At 40.2% G+C, this 26,597-nt stretch overlaps 1 protein-coding gene across 3 annotated transcripts in view; it reads left to right on the top strand.

Moving 5' to 3' along the window:
* Positions 1-24,985, top strand: part of STEEP1 (STING1 ER exit protein 1) — a 49,813-nt gene extending 24,828 nt beyond the window's left edge. For 2 of the 3 annotated variants that reach the window (XM_061178708.1, XM_061178706.1), the window contains 3 exons: positions 268-357; positions 958-1,050; positions 2,259-3,257. In XM_061178708.1, the coding sequence (XP_061034691.1) occupies positions 268-357; positions 958-1,050; positions 2,259-2,321 (246 nt within the window). In that variant the 3' untranslated portion in view covers positions 2,322-3,257. Of the gene's footprint in view, positions 1-267; positions 358-957; positions 1,051-2,258; positions 3,258-24,920 lie in introns of those variants that run through there. The other variant, XR_009698922.1, reaches the window with a different exon arrangement.
* The last annotated feature ends 1,612 nt before the right edge of the window (positions 24,986-26,597 follow it).

Here is a 26,597-nt window from a genome sequence, read left to right as displayed (position 1 = left end):
TCCAGTGTGAACAATTAAAATTGAATGAATAAGGCTAGTCTTTAAATATACTTTTAAAAACCCTTGATGGCAAATACTAGAAAAATATAATGCAAATTAAAAGATGGGCACTTTTAGATAGGCCAGCCTGTCCCAAGGATGTCCCCTGCCCCCAGGAGCCAGGCTTGTACACTTGCACACACCCACTCACACATACACACTCACACACACACGACTCACAGAGCCTCCTGAGGTGAACTAGACTGATTCCTCTTCCTACAACTCCAGGTGATGATGACGAAACGGACTAAAGACATGGGCAAGTTCAGCTCTGTCACTGTGTCTACTATTGATGAAGAGGAAGAGGAGATTGAGGCTGTAAGTGTGCTTCTGCTCTCGGGGGAATTGGAATGGGGGCGGGGGGAGGGGACTCTCAAACCAGAGCATCGAGTAACAGAATAACTAGAAACTTCGCTCGTAGATCTTGCTCTGCTACTAAGGAACGCTGTGATACCGGGCTGGTCCTGTTTCCCTGGATCTCAGGGACATGTCTGTAAGATAAGGAGCAGGGAGTTGGACTAGATCAGTCATTTGTTTCATACTGTTTTTTGAGATGCCTTAGGGGGCAAATCCCTCCTCATCCCTCTTCAGTTGAAAAACTACTGGGCTCAGCAATTTCAAGTCCCTTCCAGTCCAGCTCTGATGGTGTGGGAGTCTGTCCTTAGCAAACGCAGCAATTACCTTTATGGTATTTCAGTATAATGATGTTTACAGAGAGATGTTATCTGTTATTTAAACGTGGTTTCGGTTGAAACCTGACTCTCCCGGATTATGGAAAAGCTGAAGAGTTGAAAGGGAGCAGAGTCTTGCCATTTCAGTAATAATTTCATAATTTGAGGAGTATAAACTTCTCCCGAGGTCTCTGTTGCTCCTCTTTGGTGAGACTGCTGGCCTAAGGGTGCTTCTTTCTTCCCTCAGAGAGAAGTTGCTGACTCGTATGCGCAGAATGCCAAGGTGATTGAAAAGCAGCTGGAGCGCAAAGGCATGAGCAAGAGGCGGCTGCAGGAGCTGGTGAGTGGCGGGGGTGGGGGGTGGCAGGCGCTGGGCTGGACTGTTTGGGCTCCTCGGTCTGAAAGACCCTCCGGCAGGCAGGGGAATCCTTTCGGAAGTCTGTCGGGGGTTATGGTGTGGCTGGCTGCCAGGTGTCTAACCGTGGGCCGTGGCTGTCAGTACATACCCTACTCTGGGATAGTGACCACAGGATCCAGGCCCCAAATGATAGTTCTTGTTAGCCAGCCCTAACGAGAATGATAAGTTAATCTGCTACTTGTGGTCCAAGGTCAGGAGTTCAAGATCGGGGCTCATGGGTGCTCTCCCAGGGTATGAGGCATACAGTGGGGCTACATTGGGGCGCCAGGATTGGGGCTGGTCGCTGCTTCTTAAAGCACTGCTTCCACCACCACTGTCTGCACTATTCCTGGGCTCTTTGTGGAGCACGCACGTCTGTATGTGATGGTGCCTATGTTTCTGTTTTCCTGATAATAAGTTACTTATGATATTTCTTTCAACTCAGACATCCCAGCATTGGTGCCTCATCGAAAAGTATACCAGTCTATTCTACTGACTGTAGAGCAGTTTTTGGTGACAGAGGTAGTGGGTCTTGAGAGCTGCTTTACCTTGCCATAGTGATCTAGAGCAGTGCTTATCAGATTTTCTGAGGTGAAGGACCAGTGCTTGCTTCTTGTTTAAAATTTGTCAAGAGTAGATTTGTAATTTATAAAATGCAATAAAAATGAATTTGCCTGAATTCTTCTTACGAGATTATTTTACTTTATTATTCCTCTGTCAAATTGCTATAAAAGTTTCTAAATGCTTACTCTCAATTTTTGTGGTATCTTCATGGACCGCACAACTTTAAGTAGCACTGTTCTAGAACAGTGTTCTTCCTCCTGTTCTGCCACAAATAGGATACTGATATGTCATGATATTGATTCCTCCAGTCCTTCAGGGGTCCTGGAGCTGTGGGATCCCTACACTGATAGACCACAGCCCTGTGTGTTTACCCCATTTTACCATACAGATATTATTATCTTCAATGTGTGTCACAACATCAGAAAGGTTGGAAAGCAGTTGCTAGAGTTTCATCACAATTTTAGAAACACGGTTCTAGTTTGTATACTAAATGAGCATGAGGGGATAGTGTTGGGGCAGTTAGAATAAGGCAGGAAAATCAGAATTTCATGTCATGTATCAGGACATATACTTTTCTTCCTTTCCAGGCTGAACTGGAAGCCAAGAAAGCGAAAATGAAGGGAACCTTGATTGACAACCAGTTCAAATGATCAGGACCTTTCTGTGAACCCAGACTGGAGACAGGCATTGAGATCAGGAAGAAAAAGAGCGTTTTCTTGACTACATGGACTGGTTCCTACCTTTATGCCCCAGCAGAAGGCTTTACGTGGCTTCCCAGTGATTCTCCTACATTCGGTGAGGTCTTTGAGTCCATCTGACCTGCTTTCTAGAGATGGATTTTTCTCAATCTTTCTGAGTATAGGTCTTCTGTACTATTTTTTGTCCATTTGAAGTAAACTTCTTCATCTGTGTAGAAGCTCTGTGAATAGATCAGTGCTTCAGTGTGTCTAGTTTCTAAAGGAGCTATTCTTATTCCTTCTTCAAAGTTAATAAAATGTTTAAAGATTTTTGAAAAAAATATGATGTCATAGAAAAAAGTAACACGAATTACATTTAATGTTACAGCAAGCCAGATGCTTTTAAGTGGCTCTGTCTCTGTTCTTAGACTGGCAGGTATTGGCTAGGGTTTGAATCTCTCTACTGTCAGAGAAAATCCATAACAAGCCAGAATCTGCATAAAGTTTCCTTTACCTCAAATGTTAAAACTCTAGGCACACCAACCCTTATCAGATGTTGTACATACAGAAGGAAAAGCCAGATTCAAGTGAGGGGGTAGAATAGCTCTGATCCGAATGAAAATGGGGTCTTGGTAAGCAACCCAAGGGAGCTACCATCCTGTCAAGCAGCTAAGAGCCCTTAGTAACCTCTATTCTATTTTCTGTCTCTATGAATTTGCCTATTCTAGGTACCTCGTGTGAGTGGAATCTACAATATTTGTCCTTCTATGTCTGGCTTATTTCACTAAACGTAGTGTTTTCAAGGTTCATCCATGTTATAGCATGTAACAAAATGCCATTCCTTTTTTGGCTTAGTAAATCCCACTGTGTGTATATACCATATTTTGTTATTCATCGGTTGATTGACACTTGGGTTGTTTCCACCTTGTAGCTATTGTGAATCATGCTGCTGTGATCATTGGTGTACAAATATTTGTTCAAATCCCTGCTTTCAGTTCTTTTAGATGTGCAGTGTAGGTAGTAGCAGAGTTGTTGGATCATATCGTAGCTCTACGTTTAACCTTTGAGAAACTGCCAAACTGTTTTCTACAGTGTCATCTTGTTTTTATTTTTATTTTTCAATTTTTTTTTAAATAAGAAAAAAGAAACAATGTTTTATTTTAAAGAAAATGAGTGTAACCTATCTTTATATCCTCTTATCCATCAGCATCACCTTTTGAATGTTTTGAGTGGAGAGGAACCAAAAGTACACCTCAAATAGAAATAGAAAAGCACAGTGGACTGAACACTGTCAGATTTGTGTTAAATCCCAGCGCTCCTGCTTCATAGTTGTGTTAACTCTAAGAAAGGCACTTCACCTCTCTGAGCCGCAGTTTCTTCATCAGAAAAAGACAATAGGTACAATAGCACCTTGCAGGGTTTATTTTAGAGAGCATAATGAATGCAAAGTGCCTAGCACCGTGTCTAGCTTGCTGGCACGCAATAAATAGCATCATCATTCTAAAGAGAGGTTCATCGAGGCAAAAGCAACTCACCAAGTTTTATAATCACTCACTGTCTGATAAGCAGCCAAATTTTGTAAATTCTGGGATGTAATGGCAGGGAGGCCTTGTCAATGGCTTTTCTTTTTTTTTTAACATCTTTATTGGAGTATAATTGCTTTACAATGGTGTGTTAGTTTCTGCTTTATAACAAAGTGAATCAGTTATACATATACATATGTTCCCATATCTCTTCCCTCTTGCATCTCCCTCCCTCCCACCCTCCCTATCCCACCCCTCTAGGTGGTCACAAAGCACCGAGCTGATCTCCCTGTGCTATGCAGTTGCTTCCCACTAGCTATCTATTTTACGTTTGGTAGTGTATATATGTCCATGCCACTCTCACTTTGTCACAGCTTACCCTTCCCCCTCCCCATATCCTCAAGTCCATTCTCTAGTAGGTCTGTGTCTTTATTCCTGTCTTGCCACTAGGTTCTTCATGACTTTTTTTTCCCTTAGATTCCATATATATGTGTTAGCATACTGTATTTGTGTTTCTCTTTCTGACTTACTTCACTCTGTATGACAGACTCTAACTCCATCCACCTCACTACAAATAACTCAATTTCGTTTCTTTTTATGGCTGAGTAATATTCCATTGTGTATATGTGCCACATCTTCTTTATCCATTCATCTGATGATGGACACTTAGGTTGCTTCCATGTCCTGGCTATTGTAAATAGAGCTGCAATGAACATTTTGGTACATGACTCTTTTTGAATTATGGTTTTCTCGGGGTATATGCCCAGTAGTGGGATTGCTGGGTCATATGGTAGTTCTCGTTTTAGTTTTTTAAGGAACCTCCATAGTGTTCTCCATAGTGGCTGGATCAATTTACATTCCCACCAACAGTGCAAGAGGGTTCCCTTTTCTCCACACCCTCTCCAGCATTTATTGTTTCTAGATTTTTTGATGATGGCCATTCTGACAGGTGTGAGATGATATCTCATTGTAGTTTTGATTTGCATTTCTCTAATGATTAATGATGTTGAGCATTCTTTCATGTGTTTGTTGGCAATCTGTATATCTTCTTTGAAGAAATGTCTGTTTAGGTCTTCTGCCCATTTTTGGATTGGGTTGTTTGTTTTTTTGTTATTGAGCTGCATGAGCTGCTTATAAATTTTGGAGATTAATCCTTTGTCAGTTGCTTCATTTGCAAATATTTTCTCCCATTCTGAGGGTTGTCTTTTCGTCTTGTTTATGGTTTCCTTTGCTGTGCAAAAGCTTTTAAGTTTCATTAGGTCCCATTTGTTTATTTTTGTTTTTATTTCCATTTCTCTAGGAGCTGGGTCAAAAAGGATCTTGCTGTGATTTATGTCATAGAGTGTTCTGCCTATGTTTTCCTCTAAGAGTTTTATAGTGTCTGGCCTTACATTTAGGTCTTTAATCCATTTTGAGCTTATTTTTGGGTATGGTGTTAGGGAGTGTTCTAATTTCATTCTTTTACATGTAGCTGTCCAGTTTTCCCAGCACCACTTATTGAAGAGGCTGTCTTTTCTCCACTGTATATGCTTGCCTCCTTTATCAAAGATAAGGTGACCATATGTACGTGGGTTTATCTCTGGGCTTTCTATCCTGTTCCATTGATCTATATGTCTGTTTTTGTGCCAGTACCATACTGTCCTGATGACTGTAGCTTTGTAGTATAGTCTGAAGTCAGGGAGCCTGATTCCTCCAGCTCCATTTTTCATTCTCAAGATTGCTTTGGCTCTTCGGGGTCTTTTGTGTTTCCATACAAATTGTGAAATTTTTTGTTCTAGTTCTGTGAAAAATTCCAGTGGTAGTTTGATAGGGATTGCATTGAATCTGTAGATTGCTTTGGGTCGTAGAGTCATTTTCACAATGTTGATTCTCCCAATCCAAGAACATGGTATATCTCTCCATCTATTTGTATAATCTTTAATTTCTTTCCTCAGTGTCTTATAATTTTCTGCATACAGGTCTTTTGTCTCCTTAGGTAGGTTTATTCCTAGATATTTTATTCTTTTTGTTGCAATGGTAAATGGGAGTGTTTTCTTAATTTCACTTTCAGATTTTTCATCATTAGTGTATAGGAATGCAAGAGGTTTCTGTGCATTAATTTTGTATCCTGCTACTTTACCAAATTCATTGATTAGCTCTAGTAGTTTTCTGGTAGCATCTTTAGGATTCTCTATGTATAGTATCATGTCATCTGCAAACAGTGACAGCTTTACTTCTTCTTTTCCGATTTGGATTCCTTTTATTTCTTTTTCTTCTCTGCTGTGGCTAAAACTTCCAAAACTATGTTGAATAATAGTGGTGAGAGTGGGCAACCTTGTCTTGTTCCTGATCTTAGTGGAAATGGTTTCAGTTTTTCACCATCGAGGACAATGTTGGCTGTGGGTTTGTCATATATGGCCTTTATTATGTTGAGGAAAGTTCCCTCTATGCCTACTTTCTGCAGGGCTTTTATCATAAATGGGTGTTGAATTTTGTCGAAAGCTTTCTCTGCATCTATTGAGATGATCATATGGTTTTTCTCCTTCAATTTGTTAATATGGCTTCACCCCCTTTAGCCATAAACTCCTTGGATATCATCTACACCACCTGTGAGAGCCAATACTCTGCTCTGACCACAGCCTCCTACCATTGCTGCTCTTTCATACTCTTACTTCCACTAAACCTGTTTTGTTTTGTTTTTAGATTTGAGGAGAGATTATTATTATTTTTTTCATTGAAGTATAGTTGATTTACAATATTGTGTTAGTTTCAGGTGTACAACAAAGTGATTTGGTTATACATACATATGTATATATCTATATTTTTTCTATTCTTTTCCATTATAATTTCTTACACGATATTGAATATAGTTCCCTGTGCTATGCAGTAGGACCTTGTTGTTTATCTATTTTATATATAGTAGTGTGCATCTGTTAATCCCATACTCCCAATTTATCCACCCACCCGCCCCCCTTTGGTACCCATAAGTTTGTTTTCTGTGTTTCTGAGTCTGCTTCTGTTTTGTAAGTAAGTTCATTTGTACTATTTTTTAGATTCTACATATAAGTGATATCATATAACATTTGCCTTTCTCTGCCTGGCTTCACTTAGTATGATAATTTCTAGGTCCATCCATGTTGCTGCAAATGGCATTATTTCATGCTTTTTTATGGCTCAGTAATATTCCATTGTATATATATACCACATCTTTGTTATCCATTCATCTGTCCATGGACATTTAGGTTGCTTCCATGTCTTGGCTATTGTTAACAGCGCTGCAATGAACATTGGGGTGCGTGTATCTTTTCAAATCATGGTTTTCTACAGATATATGCCCAGGAATGGGATTGCTGGATCATATGGTAACTCTATTTTTAGTTTTTAAAGGAACCTCCATACTGTTTTCCACAGTGGCTGCGCCAATTTACATTCCTACACCCTCTCCAGCATTTATTATTTGTAGACTTTCTGATGATAGCCATTCTGACTGGTGTGAGGTGATACATCATTGTAATTTTGATTTGCATTCCTCTAATAATTGTTGAGCGTCTTTTCATGTGCTTTTTGGCCATCTGTATGTCTTTTTTTAAGAAAATGTATGCCCATTTTAAAAAATGTATGCCCATTTTTTAATTGGGTTTGGATTTTTGTTATTGAGTTGTGTGAGCTGTTTATATATTTTGGAAATAAAGCCCTTTTTGGTCACATCATTTGCACATATTTTCTGCCAGTCCATAGGTTGTCTTTTTGTTTTGTTGATGGTTTCCTTTGCTGTGCAAAAGCTTATAAGTTTGATTAGATCCCATTTGTTAATATTTGCTTTTATTTCTATTGCCTTGGGACTGACCTAAGAAAACATTGCTATGATTTATGTCTGAATGTTTTGCCTATGTTCTCTTCTAGGAGTTTTATGGTATCATGTTTTATATTTAGGTCTTTAAACCATTCTGAGTTTATTTTTGTGTATGGCATGAGGGTGTGTTCTAACTTCATTGATTTACATATGGCTGTCCAGCTTTCCCAGCACCACTTGCTGAAGAGAGTGTCTTTTCTGCATTGTATATTCTTGCCTCCTTTATCAAAAATAAGGTGACCATATGTGCGTGGGTTTATCTCTGGGCTCCCAATCCTGTTCCATTGATCCATATGTCTGTTTTTGTGCAAGTACCATGCTGTTTTGATTACTGTAGCTTTGTAGTATTGCGTGAAGTCTGGCAGCATTGTGCCTCCAACTTCGTTCTTTTTCCTCAGGATTGCTTTGGCAGTTCTGGGTCTTTTGTGGTTCCAAATAAAGTTTAGGATTATTTGTTCTAGTTCTGTGTGAAGGGTGATTATTTTATTGGTAGTAACAATCAAAAATAGTAACAGTAATAATAATAATAATACTTTTATTGAATACTTACTATTCTTATTGAGTTGGGTGCCATAGAAAGAACTTTATAAGGTTTTATCTTAATCTAAACAAGACAATGATCCTATGAGATAAGTTTAACTATTTTCATTCTCATTTTACACATGGGTACTCTGAGGTTCTGAGAGTTTATGTTTCCCAAGGTCCCATAGCCATTAAGTGATAATGCCAGAAATCTGACTATAGAACTATGCTGAATTGCTTCTCCTGTGAGATTTTTAAAAAATACATGATTGGGAACAGATCACACTTTTATTCTGAGCCATCAAGTAAAGTGCATTGTAAAGACCCTTGCATAGAGGACTCCCTGTAGCAAATGCGTGGTTACCTTTCTACGTATTTTCTGAAGTGTTTGCCTTTAGATGATAATCCAGAACCATTTCAACATCTGGTTCAACTTATGCATTTTATTTCATCTTTAAGACTGCAAATTGTTATGTCACTAGCACCAAACAAGCATGTGCTCTTCATTGTGTTTTATGCTTTCATGTTGAAATAGTTATTAAAATAACATGACATGACATAGTCTCTCTATTCTATTTAGTTGTAGTGTTTTAGCCGCAAACGCAGTGTTTTAGAGTTAGTATAAAGAGCCATATTGAAATTTTGGAGAGTCTTATTCTATTTTTTTGTTTGGTTTTGCAAATTATTGACTGTGATAATACAGTAAAATGTTGCCACCGCAATAACTGTTTACATTTGGAAGTGTAATTTTATTGTTTAAGAGAAATTGAAAAGCTATTTATTTATTTATTTATTGGCCATGCTAGGCAGCTTGTGAAATCTTAGTTCCCTGACCAGGGACTGAACCTGGGCCCTGGCAGTGAAAGCCTAGTCCTAACCACTGGACCACCAGGGAGTTCCTTGAAAAGCTTTTTAAAAACTAGCTTGTGTCAACCATTTTAGGAGCCTTACCGCTGCAGACCACCTCCTTTTCTTAAGGGAAAATATGCCCTTTTTTACTCTTTTGATGTTTTATTCTGCTTCTTCACCTGACTACTCCTCTTTTTCACTCAGTTTTTGTTTTTGTTTTTGTTTTTTGGCTGCATTGGGTCTTTGTTGCTGCGTGTGGGCTTTCTCTAGTTATGGCGAGCAGGGGCTACTCTTCATTGTGATGCGCAGGCTTCTCACTGTGGTGGCTTCTCTTGTTGCAGAGTACGGGCTCTAGGCACGTGGGCCTCAGTAGTTGTAGCATGCAGGTTCAGTAGTTGTGGCTCACGGGCTCTAGAGCACAGGCTCAGTAGTTGTGGCGCACGGGCCTAGTTGCCCCACGGCATGTGGGATTCTCCCAGACCAGGGCTCGAACCCGTGTCAGCTGCATTGGCAGGCGGATTCTTAACCACTGCGCCACCAGGGAAGTCCCTTCACTCAGTTTTAACAAAGCACAGTCCATTACACTTGAGCTTTTAATCTTTTATATTCCTCCAGGAAAACAAAAAGCATCACTTATGGTGAACTCTACCTGTTTTTATTTTGTATTATTTATTTATTTATTTATATTTTTTGGCTGCACCGCATGGCTTGTGGGATCTTAGTTCCCCTACCAGGGATTGAACCCAGGCCCTCAGCAGTTAAAGCGCAGAGTCCTAACCACTGGACAACCAGGGAATTCCCTCAACCTGTTTTTAAACTTTATAGAACCTTGAACCTCCCGTTTTCTCCCAGTATTGCAGTTCTGTCCCCCTCTTTCTTCCTTTTGACCCAGCCTGATCCTGTGATTGATGATCAGAATTCCTCTCATGAGCCCCTTTAACTCTATTTTTTATTTATTTTTTTGGCCATGCTGTGCAGCATGTGGGATCTTAGTTCCCAATGAGAGAACCCGTGCCCCCTGCATTGGAAACGTGGAGTCCAAACCACTGGACCACCAGGGAATTCCCACCTTGATTTGTCTTTTAGATTTTAAAAAATCTTTGGATAATTTTAGATTTACAGAGAGTTCCAAAAATAGTACAGAGTTCCTTTATACTCTTTACTACAGTTCCCCTAATATTAACATCTTATATCAGGGGTCCCCAACCCCCAGGTCGAACAGCAGGAGGTGAGCTGCGGGCAATCGATTGAAACTTCATCTGCCACTCCCCATCGCTCGCATTACCACCTGAACCATCCCCCCTCCCCATCCATGGAAAAATTGTCTTCCACAAAATTGGTGCCTGGTGCCAAAAAGGTTGGGGACCGCAGTATTATATAATGCTATGAGCCGAATTTTGTCCCCCTCCAAATTCACATTTTGAAGCCCTAATCCCCAATGTAATGGTACGTGGACATGGGCCTTTGAGAGGTAATTAGATTTCGATGAGGTCATGAGGGTGGGACCCTCGTGACGGGATTAGTGCACTTACAAGAAGAGACCAGAGAGTTCTCCCTCTCTTTCTCTGTCTCTCCCAGTCTTTCTCTTTCTCTCCACCTCTCTCTCTCCCATGTGAGGACACAGCAAGAAGGTAGCAATCTGCAAGCCAGGAAGAGAGCTCTCACCAGGAACTGAATCAGCCAGCAACTTGATCTTGGACTTACTAGTCTCTGGAACTGTGACAAATAAATGTCTTGTTTAAGTTACCCAGTCCATGGTATTTTGTTATAGCAGCCCTAGAAGACTAATATATATAAAACCATAGTACATTGGTCAAAACTAAGAAATTAACATTGGTATAATAACGTTAAGCTACGGACTTCATTTGGATTTCATCAGTTTTTCCACTGTGTCCTCTTTATGTTCCAGGATCCAATCCAGGATCTCACATTGCATTTAAACTTTCATGTTTCTTTAGTCTCCTCCGATCTATGACAGTTTTTCAGTGGTATCTCATGCTTTTAATTTGCATTTCCCTAATGTCAGATGATGTTGAACATATTTTTCTTCTTTATTATGGTAGAAAAACACATAACATAAAATTGGTGGGAGATTGGTTCAAGATGGTGGAGTAGAAGGACATCCTCTCACTCCCTCTTGCAAGAACACCAGAATCACAACTAACTGCTGAACAATCATCGACAGAAAGACACTGGAACTCACCAGAAAAGATACCCCACATCCAAAGACAAAGGAGAAGCCACAATGAGATGGTAGGAGGGGCGCAATCACAATAAAATCAAATCCCATAACTGCTGGGTGGGTGACTCACAAACTGGAGAACACTTATACCACAGAAGTCCACCCACTGGAGTGAAGGCTCTGAGCCCCACGTCAGGCTTCCAGACCTGGGGGTCTGGCAATGGGAGGAGGAATTCCTAGAGAATCAGACTTTGAAGGTTAGCGGGATTTGATTGCAGGACTTCGACAGGACTGGGGGAAACAGAGACTCCACTCTTGGAAGGCACACAGAAAGTGTGCACATCAGGACCCAGGGGAAGGAGCAGTGACCCCATAGGAGACTGAACCAGACCTACCTGCTAGTGTTGGAGGGTCTCCTGCAGAGGCGGGGGGTGGCTGTGTGTCACCGTGAGGACAAGGACACTGGCAGCAGAAGTTCTGGGAAGTACTCCTTGGAGTGAGCCTTCCCAGAGTCTGCCATTAGCCCCACCAAAGAGCCCGGGTAGGCTCCAGTGTTGGGACGCCACAAGCCAAACAACCAACAGGGAGGGAACTCAGCCCCACACATCAGCAGACAAGTGGATTAAGTTTTACTGAGTTCTGCCCACCAAAGCAACAGCCAGCTCTACCCATCACCAGTCCCTCCCATCAGGAAACTTGCACAAGCCTCTTAGATAGCCTCATCCACCAGAGGGCAGACAGCAGAAGCAAGAAGAACAACAATCCTGCAGCCTGTGGAACAAAAACCACATTCACAGAAAGATAGACAGGATGAAAAGGCAGAGGGTTATGTACCAGATGAAGGAACAAGATAAAACCCCAGAAAAACGACTAAATAAAGTGGAGATAGGCAACCTTCCAGAAAAAGAATTCAGAATTATGATAGTGAAGATGATCCAGGACCTCGGAAAAAGAATGGAGGCAAAGATCGAGAAGATTCAACAAATGTTTAACAAAGATCTAGAAGAATTAAAGAACAAACAAACAGAGATGAACAACACAATAACTGAAATGAAAACTACACTAGAAGGAATCAATAGCAGAATAACTGAGGCAGAAGAACGGATGAGTGACCTGGAAGACAGAATGGTGGAATTCACTGCTGCGGAACAGAATAAAGAAAAAAAGAATGAAAAGAAATGAAGACAGCCTAAGAGACCTCTGGGACAACATTAAACGCAACAACATTCGCATTATAGGGGTCCCAGAAGGAGAAGAGAGAGAGAAAGGACCCGAGAAAATATTTGAAGAGATTATAGTCAAAAACTTCCCTAACATGGGAAAGGAAATAGCCACCCAAGTCCAGGAAGCTCAGAGAGTCCCATACAGGATAAACCCAAGGAGAAACACGCCGAGACACATAGTAATCAAATTGGCAAAAATTAAAGACAAAGAAAAATTATTGAAAGCAGCAAGGGAAAAATGACAAATAACATACAAGAGAACTCCCATAAGGTTAACAGCTGATTTCTCAGCAGAAACTCTACAAGCCAGAAGGGAGTGGCATGATATACTTAAAGTGATGAAAGGGAAGAACGTGCAACCAAGATTACTCTACCTGGCAAGGACCTCATTCAGATTTGATGGAGAAATCAAAAGCTTTACAGACAAGCAAGAGCTAAGAGAATTCAGCACCACCAAACCAGCTCTACAACAAACGCTAAAGGAACTTCTCTAAGTGGGAAACACAAGAGAAGAAAAGGACCTACAAAAACAAACCCAAAACAATTAAGAAAATGGTCATAGGAACATACATATTGATAATTACCTTAAACGTGAATAGATTAAATGCTCCAACCAAAAGACACAGGCTTGCAGAAAGGATACAAGGACAAGACCCATATATATGCTGTCTACAAGAGCCCCACTTCAGACCTAGGGACACATACAGACTGAGAGTGAGGGGATGGAAAAAGATATTCCATGCAAATGGAAATCAAAAGAAAGCTGGAGTAGCTATACTCATATCAGATAAAATAGACTTTAAAATAAAGAATGTTACGAGAGACAAGGAAGGACACTACATAATGATCAGTGGATCAATCCAAGAAGAAGATATAACAATTATAAATATATATGCACCCAACATAGGAGCACCTCAATACATAAGGCAACTGCTAACAGCTCTAAAAGAGGAAATCGACAGTAACACAATAATAGTGGGGGAACTTAACACCTCACTCACAACAATGGACAGATCATCCAAACAGAAAATTAATAAGGAAACAGAAGCTTTAAATGACACAATAGACCAGATAGATTTAATTGATATTTATAGGACATTCCATCCAAAAACAGCAGATTACACTTTCTTCTCAAGTGCGCATGGAACATTCTCCAGGATAGATCACATCTTGGGTCACAAATCAAGCCTCAGTAAGTTTAAGAAAATTGAAATCATATAAAGCATCTTTTCTGACCACAATGCTATGAGATTAGAAATGAATTACAGGGAAAAAAACGTAAAAAACACAAATACATGGAGACTAAACAATATGTTAGTAAATAACCAAGAGATCACTGAAGAAATCAAAGAGGAAATCAAAAAATACCTAGAGACAAATGACAATGAAAACATGACGATCCAAAACCTCTGGGATGCAGCAAAAGCAGTGCTAAGAGGGAAGTTTATAGCAATACGAGCCTACCTCAAGAAACAAGAAAAATCTCAAAGAATCTAACCTTACACCTAAAGGAACTAGAGAAAGAAGAACAAACAAAACCCAAAGTTAGTAGAAGGAAAGAAATCATAAAGATCAGAGCAGAAATAAATGGAATAGAAACAAAGAAAACAATAGCAAAGATCAATAAAACTAAAAGCTGGTTCTTTGAGAAGATAAACAAAATTGATAAACCATTAGCCAGACTCATCAAGAAAAAGAGGGAGAGGACTCAAATCAATAAAATTAGAAATGAAAAAGGAGAAGTTACAACAGACACTGCAGAAATACAAAGCATCCTAAGAGACTACTACAAGCAACCATATGCCAATAAAATGGACCACCTGGAAGAAATGGACAAATTCTTAGAAAGGAAGACCTTCCAAGACGGAACCAGGAAGAAATAGAAAATATGAACAGACCAATCACAAGTAATGAAATTGAAACTGTGATTAAAAATCTCCCAACAAACAAAAGTCCAGGACCAGATGGCTTCACAGGTGTATTCTATCAAACATTTAGAGAAGAGCTAACACCCATCCTTCTCAAACTCTTCCAAAATATTGCAGAGGAAGGAACACTCCCAAACTCCTTCTATGAGGCCACCATCACCCTGATACCAAAACCAGACAAAGATACTACAAAAAAAGAAAATTACAGACCAATAACACTGATGAATATAGATGCAAAAATCCTCAACAAAATACTAGCAAACAGAATCCAACAAAACATTAAAAGGATCATACACCACGATCAAGTGTGATTTATCCCAGGGATGCAAGGATTCTTCAATATACGCAAAACAATCAATGTGATACACCATATTAACAAATTGAAGAATAAAAACCGTGTGATCATCTCAATAGATGCAGAAAAAGCTTTTGACAAAATTCAACACCCATTTATGACAAAAACTCTCCAGAAAGTGGGCCTAGAGGGAACCTACCTCAACATCATAAAGGCCATATATGACAAACCCACAACAAACATCATTCTCAATGGTGAAAAACTGAAAGCATTTCCTCGAAGATCAGGAACGAGACAAGGATGTCCACTCTCACCACTATTATTCAACATAGTTTTGGAAGTCCTAGCCATGGCAATCAGAGAAGAAAAAGAAATAAAAGGAATACAAATCGGAAAAGAAGAAGTAAAACTGTCACTGTTTGCAGATGACATACTATACATAGAGAATTCTAAAGATGCCACCAGAAACCTACTAGAGCTAATCAATGAATTTAGTAAAGTTGCAGGATACAAAATTAATGCACAGAAATCTCTTCCATTCCTATACACTAATGATGAAAAATCTGAAAGAGAAATTAAGGAAACACTCCCATTTACCATTGCAACAAAAAGAATAAAATACCTAGGAATAAACCTACCTCAGGAGACAAAAGACCTCTATGCAGAAAACTATAAGACACTGCTGAAAGAAATTAAAGATGATACTAACAGATGGAGAGATATACCATGTTCTTGGATTGGAAGAATCAATATTGTGAAAATGACTATACTACCCAAAGCAATCTACAGATTCAATGCAATTCCTATCAAATTACCAATGGCATTTTTTACAGAACTAGAACAAAAAATCTTAAAATTTGTATGGAGACACAAAAGACCCCGAATAGACAAAGCAGTCTTGAGAGAAAAAAATGGAGCTGGATGAATCAAACTCCCTGACTTCAGACTATACTACAAAGCTACATTAATCAAGACAATATGGTACTGGCACAAAAACAGAAACATAGATCAATGGAACAAGATAGAAAGCCCAGAGATAAACCCACGCACCTATGGTCAACTAATCTATGACAAAGGAGGCAAGGATATACAATGGAGAAAAGACAGTCTCTTCAATAAGTGGTGCTGGGAAATCTGGACAGCTACATGTAAAAGAATGAAATCAGAACACTCCCTAATACCATACCCAAAAATAAACTCAAAATGGATTAGAGACCTAAATGTAAGACTGGGCACTATAAAACTCTTAGAGGAAAACATAGGAAGAACACTCTTTGACATAAATCACAGCAAGATCTTTTTTGATCCATCTCCTAGAGTAACGGAAATAAAAACAAAAATAAACAAATGAGACCTAATGAAACTTCAAAGCTTTTGCACAGCAAGGGAAACCATAAACAAGATGAAAAGACAACCCTCAGAATGGGAAGAAATATTTGCAAATGAATCAACGGATAAAGGATTAATCTCCAAAATATATAAACAGCTCATGCAGCTCAACATTAAAAAAACAAACAACCCAATCCAAAAATGGGCAGAAGACCTAAATAGACATTTCTCCAAAAAGGACATACAGATGGCCAAGAAGCACATGAAAAGCTGCTCAACATCACTAATTATTAGAGAAATGCAAATCAAAACTACAATGAGGTATCACCTCACACCTGTTTGAATGGGCATCATCAGAAAATCTACAAACAACAAATGCTGGAGAGGGTGTGGAGAAAAGGGAACCTTCTTGCACTCTTGGTGGGAATGTAAATTGATACAGCCACTATGGAGAACAGTATGGAGGTTCCTTAAAAAACTAAAAATAGAATTACTATATGACCCATCAATCCCACTACTGGGCATATACCCACAGAAAACCATAATTCAAAAAGACACATGAATCCCAATGTTCATTGCTGCGCTATTTACAATAGCCAGGTCATGGAAGCAACCTAAATGCCCATCAACAGACGAATGGATAAAGAAGATGTGGCCCATGTATACAATGGAATATTACTCAGCCATAAAAAGGAACGAAACTGGGTCATTTGTAGAGACGTGGATGCATCTAGAGACTGTCATACAGAGTGAAGTAAGTCAGAAAGAGAAAAACAAATATCGTATATTAACGCATATATGTGGAACCTAGAAAATGGTACAGATGAACCAGTTTGCAGAGCAGAAATTGAGACACGGATGTAGAGAACAAACATATGGACACCAACGGGGGAAAGCGGCGGGGGTGGGGGTGGTGGTGTGATGAATTGGGCGATTGGGATTGACATGTATACACTGATGTGTATAAAATTGATGACTAATAAGAACCTGCTGTATAAAAAAATAAAATTCAAAAAAAAAAGAAAAGCAAACTGCAGAAAAGTGTGAATAATATAACCCTGTTTTTGTAAAACTAACAGCAATAAAAATATTTCATGTACATGTAAAAAAAGAATTTACCATCTTAACCATTTTAAAATGCACAGTTCAATGATGCTAAGTATATTCACAGTGTTGTGAAACACATCTCTGGAACTTCTTCATCTTATAAGTCTGAAACTATATACCCATTAAACAACAACTCTCCCTTCCCTAGCTAGTTCCTCATAAACACAATTCTACTTTCTGTTTCTGTGGATTTTACTAGTTTAGAGACCGCATATGAGTGGAATCATACAGTATTTGTCTTTTTGTGACTGGCTTATATTTTACATAGAATAATGTCCTCAAGGTTCATCCATGTTGTACCATATGATAGAATTTCCTTCCTTTTTAAGGCTGAATAATATCCCAATGTATGCATAGACCACATTTTGTTTACACATTCATCCATTGATGGACATTCAGGTTGCTTCCACCTCTTGGCTATTGTGAATAGTGCTGCTATAAACATTGGGTACAAATACCTCTCTGAGACCCTGCTTTCAATTCTTTTGGATATATACCCAGAAGTGGGATTGCTGGATCATATGGTAATCCTGTTTAATTTTTTGAGGAACCTCCATGCTGTTTTCCACAGTGGCTGCACCATTTTACATTCCCAGGAGTAATGTACAGGGCTCCAATTTCTCCTCATCCTCACCAACACTTCCTATTTTCTGTTTTCTTTTTTTTTCCGATTTTTTTTTTGTTGTTTTTTTGGCTGCACCTCGCAGCCTGTGGGATCTTAGTTCCCAGACCAGGGATTGAACCCTGGCCCTTGTCAGTGAAAGCTCAGAGTCCTAACCACTGGACTGCCAGGGAATTCTCTATTTTCTGTTTTTTGATAGTAGCCATCCTAGTAGTGATGATATTTCATTGTTTTGATTTGCATTTTGTCAGTGATTAATGATGTTGAGCAAGTTTTCATATACTTGTTGTCTATTTGTATATTATCTTTGGAGAAGTGTCTAGTCCCAAAAAAGTCCTTTGCCCATTTTAAAAATTGGATTATTTGATTTTTGCATTGTTGTGAGCATATTTTTACTTGCTAATTTTCCATCTCTGTATCTTCTTTGGTAAAGTATATGCTCAGATCTTTTGCCTATTCTTAAACTGGGTTTGTTTTTATATTGTTGAGTGTTAAGAGCTCTTTATATAGTCTGGATATAAATCTTTTATCAGGTATGTGATTTGCAACATCTCCCAGTCTCTGGTTTGTCTTTTCATTGTCTTAATAATGCATTGCCTTTCATGACCCAGGATCATGCAGCTTTTTTTCCTATATTTTCTTCTAGAAGTTTTATATTTACATTTAGATCTATGATCCATGTGTTAAGGTTCTTTCTTTTTTTTTCTTTTTTGCATAAAGATGAGCAGTTGTTCCAGCACCATTTGTTGAAAAGACGTTCCTTTCACCAATTGCCTTTGTAGGTTTGTCAAAAATCTGGGAATTCCCTGGCGTTCCAGTGGTTAGGACTCAGCGCTTTCACTGCCATGGGCCCGGGTTGATCCCTGGTCTAGGAGCTAAGATTCTGCGAGCCACACGGCACAGCCAAAAAAAAAAAAAAAAATTAGTTGACTATAGTTTTGCACTTTCTTTTCTGTCTATTGCCTATCCTTGCATCAGTACCACACTATCTTGATTTGACTATTATAGCTTTATAGTAAATCTTAAAATTGGGTAGTATGATGCTTCTTTGTTCTTTTTGAGAATTGTTTTGGTTACTCTAGTTCTTTGCCTTTTCATATAAAATTTAGAATCAGCTTGTTGGTATGTTCAAAATTCTTGCTGGGATTTTGATTGGAATTGTATAAAATCTAAAGATCAAGTTGGGGAGAATTGACATCTTAATGATCTTGCATCTTCCAACCCATGAACATGGCATATCTCTCCATTTATTTAGATCTTTGATTTCTCTCACCAGCGTTTTATAGTTTTTCATGTACAGATGCTGCAAATATTTTGTTCAAATTTACACCTTCATTTCTTCTGGTGCTATTGTAAACCTTACCTCCTTTCAAACAAGGAAAATAATCTCACGGTGTATTTGCAAACTTGCTAAGCCTATTCTTATATAAACTCAGGCTGAAATTTCCATTTATCTCCTGACCCCAGGCCCTGAGCCCCAAGTCTGATTTGTCTCATGGTGGCGTTCTGACTCCCCAGAGCCAGTGCCTGAGTATTGTCCTTTTCTTGTTGACAGAAACTCTGATAATTACTTTTGGGGAAGGCCATAAAGAAACTTCGTATTACATACTTGTGGTAAGGTCAAGGGGATGCATTAGCTCTTGGTTCAAAGGTCTCTGGGTAAACCAGTCTGGAATTGGCAACAGGCCTGGGAAGTGGGTGAGAGGCAATGACATTTCATTACAGTGACAATGATTAGAGTTAGGTGTACACAGGCCAGACCTGTAGTTCTTTTTTTTTTTTTTCAAAAAAAATTACACAAATCTGTAGGGTAACAGTCTTCTGCCCAAATATTTTAAGCCACTGCCAGTGAGTCCTAATTATCAAATATTTTGATTAAAACTTTGGACTTGACTTCTGTTACAGCATGCTTAATTGAAAAAATAAATAGATAAATCTTACCTTTTTTAAATATTATAACATCTGCCCTGCAAGCTCCCAATTTAAAATCAGTCTTACAACCTGCTTTCTCTGATCTTTACCCAAATAGATGAGTGTCCATATCTTATAAATTAGTGGAGTTTGACATTGTGAATTTATGGTTCCAGTATCAGCTGGGTTCTCACCACAGCTAGTTAATCCTTCTACTATGTGTTTTGGGTCAGCAAGTCTCCTGTTTCCCTCAGGAACAATTTAGAGCCTTCACCACTTTTCACAAACCTCTCTGCCTACAAGGCCTCTCTCTCCACAGATGATTTTCCTCCACAAAGCACCAAGAACATAGGGGCGCACTTTGTTGCATATGCTCCCATCCTGTTCTCTCTCCAGTCTCAGAGGAAGAGGTGGCCCTCTTCCTGCTCAAGGCTAATCCACCTTTTATTCAATCAACTGATATACATTAAGTATCTGTTATATGCTAGATATTGCACTAGGAGCTTGGGACATAGTGGAGAACAAAGCAGTTCACATTCTGGGGGCGGGGTGACAGACAAACAAGTGAACAAGAAAATTATCAGTTAAAATAGTGTGATGTGGGACTTCCCTGACGGTCCAGTGGTTAAGACTCTGCACATCCAATGCAGGGGGCACGGGTTCGATCCCTTGTTGGGGAACTAAGATCCCACATGCCGCATGGCAAGGCCAAAAAAAACAAAATAGTGTGATGTGATAGAGAATGATGGTGGTCAGGGATGGACCCTGAGGAGGAGCCATTTGAGCCATGTAAGACCTGAAGGATGAGAATGAGTCAGCCAGGTGAGGATCAGGGGGAAAGCATTCCAGATGATGGCAATAGAAAATACAAAGGCCCTATGGAGGGATAAGCTTAGCATGTTGGAGGAACCGAAAGAAGGCCAATGTGACTAGATTGTAATGAGTGAGAGAATGAACAAGCAGCAGGAAGCTGCTTCACCTCTACTGGAGGTAAAAGTAAAAGGTGGTGTTGCCCAAGTCCAAGATCAGGGACCACACAGCAGAAGCAGGAAGGCTGGCCCAGCAGGAGCGTGGTCCATGGAGGGAGGGCCTATCCAGTGGGAACCAGAGAGGACATACAGTCACTGATAGAGATGACACTCCAAACAGAGGGAAAGGAAGGGGAATACCCTGGCTTCTCCCCTTCTCCTGCTCTTTAATCTTAAACCAATGATTCCCATTGGCCAAATGTATCAGGAAGTCAGAGGGGAAGGGCAGCTGGGAAATGTAGTCTGTTCTACACAGCAGAGCAGGAGAAGAGGGAATGGCTCTGAGAGCAAATAGGCAAATGACCAGCACATGTAAGTAAGATGAGGACTTGGAAATGGCCATTGCATTTAGCAATGTGGAGGTCATTGGTGACCTTGACGAGGGCAGTTCAGTAGAGTGGTATGAGCAAAAGCCTGACAGGACTGAGTTCAACAGAGAATGGGAGATGAGGAATTGGAGGCAGTGAACACAGACAACTTTTTTGTTTGTTTTTGGGAGTTTTGCTGTAAAAGGAAAGGAAAGAATTGGGGGTGGTATGTGGAGTGGAAAATCAGATTGACAGTAGGTATTTTCAAGATGGGAGAAATAACAGCATATTTGAATGGTGATGATGAAAATGCCAAGAGAGAAGTAAAAATTGATTAAAAAAACAGTTCCTGCAAGGAAAGAGAAGAATTACTGGAGTGATGTACTTGAGTAGGCAGGAGGGGATGAGATCCAGTGCAGAAGTGGTTTAATAATAGGATTTGGAGAGAGTCATTCATAGAATCGTTATCACTTAAGTTTGGAAAAGACCTTAAAAATCATGTGCTCTAATGTCCCATATGCAGGAATTCCCTGTGCAGACTCCCAGACACATATTGGTCCAGCCTTTGCTTGAAAGTCTCCAGTGATGGTAAACTTACAATTTCCCAAAGAAGCCATTTCCATTTTAAGACAAATACAATTGTTAGAAAAAACTTTTCCTTTTCAAAACAACCAGATTCAATTAGTGCCTTGTTCTGAATTGGGTTTTGGTTTGGACAGACCAGCTAAAAGGGTCATTTTGGGGTCAGTTGGGAAAATATAAATATGTGGTATTAGATGAGATGAAAATTTTTTTAAATGGTGGAGATTGTTGGCTGAAAAAAGTTTGCAGAACAGCATGCAGAGTGATCTTATTTGGTGTATTATATATCTGTTCCTGTGTACTCACATACACACATAGAGAGATCTGAAAGGATATGCATTAAGATATTAACAGTGGTGATCTTGGGTAATGAGAATGTGTCACTGAGTTCTAGCAAAACTTCAATAAACAGATAGTTCTTAAACTGTTTTAGGGAATAGAAAAAGATAACTTTTCCCAATTTTTGATATGAAAATAGGATAACTGATACCGTACCTGACAGTGATAGCAGGAGAAAGAAACATATGGATCAATCTTACCTGCAAACATAGGTATATGGGCTTCCCTGGTGGCGCAGTGGTTGAGAGTCTGCCTGCTAATGCAGGGGACACGGGTTCGAGCCCTGGTCTGGGAGGATCCCACATGCCGCGGAGCAACTGGGCCCGTGAGCCACAGCTACTGAGCCTGTGCGTCTGGAGCCTGTGCTCCGCAACAAGAGAGGCTGCGATAGTGAAGAGGCCTGCGCACCGCGATGAAGAGTGGCCCCCGCTTGCCGCAACTAGAGAAAGCCCTCGCACAGAAACGAAGACCCAACACAGCCAAAAATAAATATAAAAATAAAAGAGTGTAACCTAAATGTATAGCATCTTGGCTATAAATGATTATTGGCAATTTAAAAAAAAAACCATAGGTATAAAAATCCTGAATATAGTTGTAAAAGTTCTAAATAAAATATTAACAAATAGGATCCAGATGAAATTCTAGAGGCATTTTCGTTAATGTCAGGAACAAGATTAGGATGCTTGCCGTTATTGCTATTACTCAATATTATTCTGGAAGTTCTACCTCACTGAATAAGAAAATTGAGAGGTATAAATATTTAGAAGAAAGTGTCAAAATTATTATTGTTTTAATTAAGCTCTTTTGGACGTTAGGAGCAGATACTCAAGTTATCATAGTTAATAGGGATTTATTGTAAGGATACACATGGGAATAAGGAACTATGACTAGAAGAAATTTATTAACTATGATAAAAGGTATCTATAAAAAAATTATACAGCAAGTATCATACTTAAAAGCTTGCCTCCTGAAATTGGAAATGAGACAAGGATTCCCTGTATTACCATTGTGTTGGAAATCCTAGCCAGTGCATTAAGAGAAGAAAAAGAAACAAAAAGTTTAAAGATTTGGAAAGGAAGAAACAACACTGTCATCATTTGTAGAAAACATGATTGTGTACATAGAATATCCAAAAGAATTGAAGGATAAACATTTGAATTGATAAATGAATTTAGAAAGGTTGCTGAACATGCGGATAATATCGAAAATCAATTGTATTTCTGTATATAATCAACAAACAGTTGGAAACTTTAAAAATATAAACGTTGGGGGCTTCCCTGGTGGCGCAGTGGTTAAGAATCCACCTGACAATGCAGGGGACACGGGTTCAATCCCTGGTCTAGGAAGATCCCACATGCCGCGGAGCAACTAAGCTCGCGAGCCACAACTACTGAGCCTGCGCTCTACAGCCCATGAGCCAGGACTACTGAAGCCTGTGCGCCTAGAGCCCGTGCTCCGCAACAAGAGAAGCCACTGCAATGAGAAGTCCGCTCACCGCAACGAAGAGTAGCCCCCCGCACACAGCAACAAAGACCCAATGCAGCCAAAAATAAATAAATAAAATAAATAAATTTATTTAAAAAATATATATATATATAAACGTTGTCATAAAAAAATACCTAGGGGTAAATCTAGAAAAACACATGCAAGGCCTTTACATAGAAAACTATAAAAAATTATTGAGAAAAATTAAAACCTAAATCAATAGAGTACTAAACTGTGTTCACGAATTGAAAGATGCAGTATCTTTAAGGTGTCAAGTCTCTGCAAACTGATTTATAGATTCAATGAGACCCCATTAAAAAACCCCAACAGTTGTATGTGTGTGTGTAAGTGGGGGAGGCTTGACAAGCTAATTTAAATTATATGGAAATGAAAAGGTCCAAGAATAGCCAGAGCATTCTTGAAGAACTAGGTGGGAAGACTTGTTCTACTAGATATTATCTTTTTATATAGAGAAAGTAATTAAAGCAATGTGATATTGGCCCAGTGATAGGCAAATAGATCAATGAAACCATAGAGAGTCCAGAAACATCTGGACATATCCTGTAGAGATATAACAGATATACAACAAAGGTGTCACTGGGAAAGGATTTAAAAAAAAAAACTTTGTTAGGACAACTGTCTATCCATATGGCAAAAAGAAAACTTGACCACTACCTCATATCATCCACAAAAATCAATTCTAGGTAAATCATAGATCTAAATGTGCAAGGTAAAATATAAAACTTCTAGAAAATAATATAGCAAAATATTTTCATTATCTTTGGGAAATGAAAGGCCTTTTAATTAAAACACAAAAGTACTAATCATAAAAGAAAAGATGAGGGACTTCCCTGGTGGCACAGTGGTTAAGAATCCGCCTGCCAATGCAGGGGACATGGGTTCGAGCCCTGGTCCGGGAAGATCCCACATGCCGCGGAGCAGCTAAGCCCGTGCGCCACTACTACTGAGCCCGCGAGCCACAACTACTGAAGCCCACACTCCTAGAGCCGGTGCTCTGCAACAAAAGAAGCCACCGCAATGAGAAGCCCACGCACCGCAGCGAAGAGTAGCCCCCGCTCGCTGCAACTAGAGAAAGCCCACGTGCAGCAACGAAGACCCAACGCAGCCAAAAATAAATAAATAAAAAGTTCTTAAAAAAAAAAAGATGGATACATTTGATTACATTAAAATTAAGAGTTTCTGTTATTAAGAGAGTGAAAAAGCAAGCCACAGAGTAGGTAAAGATATCTGTAATGCAGAAAAGTATATACAGAAGCTCATAGCCAAAATATCTAAAGAACTACAAATCATCTTTCAGGTAACAGAGGGTTTGACTTTCGACTCTTTGGGGACAGTGCAGGCCCCAGATCCCCAAAGGGAAGCAAGGCCACTTATTCTTTTTGCCCCTGAAGGTAGAGCCAGAGGGAGGGAGGGAGGTGGGAAAGAGGGACTGTGAAAGAGAATTTGCTATCTAAAGACCCTAATTGAGAGTTTTTTTTTCCCTCAGAAGGACCAGAGGGAATAGGTGGCCACATCCCATCACGCCCTTCATCATAGCATCTCAAAGGACAAATGAGTGGAGTACTTTCTGGAGGTAGAAGGATGGACTGCGCAAACTCTAAAGGTCAATTCTTAATCTCAGCTCGCTCCTGCTGGCTCAGCCCTAAACCCAGACCGAGGAGGAGGAGGACATTCAAGAAAGCCCCTGTCTGTCCTCCCAGTGATGCCTTTGGAATGGAGCTGCAGAGAGAGTGAGTTATTAATAGACATTCCTGTGGGGCCTCCCCTGTGAGTCCCAGCGGGGTTTAGAGGGCTGCCATGCCATGCAGCTGTTTTGTTTCCCCCGCTCCTAGGCACCAGACGCAGTCTCCACTACTTGCTCCTTCATTTGGACCTCAGCTCCTACTATGATCCCCCTCAGCTCAGTCCCCTCCAGCCACAGCGGTCTCCTCCCTGGCCCTCAAACTTGTCAGGCACATTCCCGCCCTGAGCCCTTTGCATTTGTTGTTCCCCTGCTTGGAACACTTTTCCCTCAGGTATCTGCATGGCCCATTCCCTCCCCTCCTTCAGGTCTTGACTTAAATGTCATTTTTCTCAGAGAGGTCTTTGCTGCCTGTTCTATCTAAAATTTCATTACCTCCCCATACCTCCTATCTTCCTTCCTTGCTTTCATTTTCCCCTAAGACCCTATATTTTTTTTGTTGCTCATTTTGTTTGTTTATTGTCTGGCACTCTCACAGTGAGGATGGATTTTTTGGGGGGGAGGGGGTTACTTTTGTATCCCAGAGCCTAGTAGTTCCTGGTAATGCAGGAGATGCTCAATAAATATTGGTTGAATGAATGAATTAGATAAACATTTACCGAGTGCTGACAAGGTCCCAGCCTGTGCTGGGCACTGAGGGTAGGATGGAGAAAGATGCAGGCCTTGGCCTTGCCCTCAGGGAGCTCGCTGTCTCTGCAGGGAAAGAGCAACAAGGGAACAGGTCTGTAGGGACACCCCAAACAGGAGGCAGGACACTTGTTTGGTTCCTGCGCTCCTGCAGTTCCTGATGGGAACCTCACTCACAGTGGTTTGCTTTCCAGGCTTCAGAGTGGGAGCTGAACCCACCACCAGAAATGGGTCACCTGCTTCTTTCTGTTTGGCTCCTTTGAACCTGGGCCCGAGAAAGGAGTCCCTGTAACCTGTTGGCTGCTGCTCTGGAGCACAGCCATAGCGTCCCCACCCTGATGGAGGAACTTGTCAGGATGTGCTGTGATTGCCCGTCAACTGCTCTGGGGCCAGTGCTAGAAGGTAAGCAGCTTGGAGCCGGGACCAAGTCTGTGCTGCTCCCGGCTCCAGCCTCTGTAGGTGTCCACTAGCCCAGTGCCTGCATCACACTCGCCGCAGAGCATGGGCGCTGAGGGCCAGACTGCCGGAGTCTGAATCCCAGCTCCGCCACTTAACTAGCTGTATAACTTCGGGCAGGTCACTTAATATCGCTTGTGCTTCAGGCTTTCCATCTGGAAAATGGAGACAATAGCGGTGCCCCTCTCGTCGTGGTGTTACGAGAATGAAGTGGGTTAATATTTGTAAAGTGCTTAGAACAGTGCCTGGCATATGGTAAGTGCTTGGTCAGTAGACACATGCTAAATACTAGCTGTTGCTTGAATGGATGAACTGCAACCGTGGTTGCCCCCCACCCCG

Source organism: Eubalaena glacialis, chromosome X (assembly GCF_028564815.1).
Source record: "Eubalaena glacialis isolate mEubGla1 chromosome X, mEubGla1.1.hap2.+ XY, whole genome shotgun sequence".
NCBI lineage: Eukaryota > Metazoa > Chordata > Mammalia > Artiodactyla > Balaenidae > Eubalaena > Eubalaena glacialis.
The sequence above is the reverse complement of the archived record's forward strand: the minus strand, read 5'-3'. Positions and strand labels throughout refer to the sequence as shown.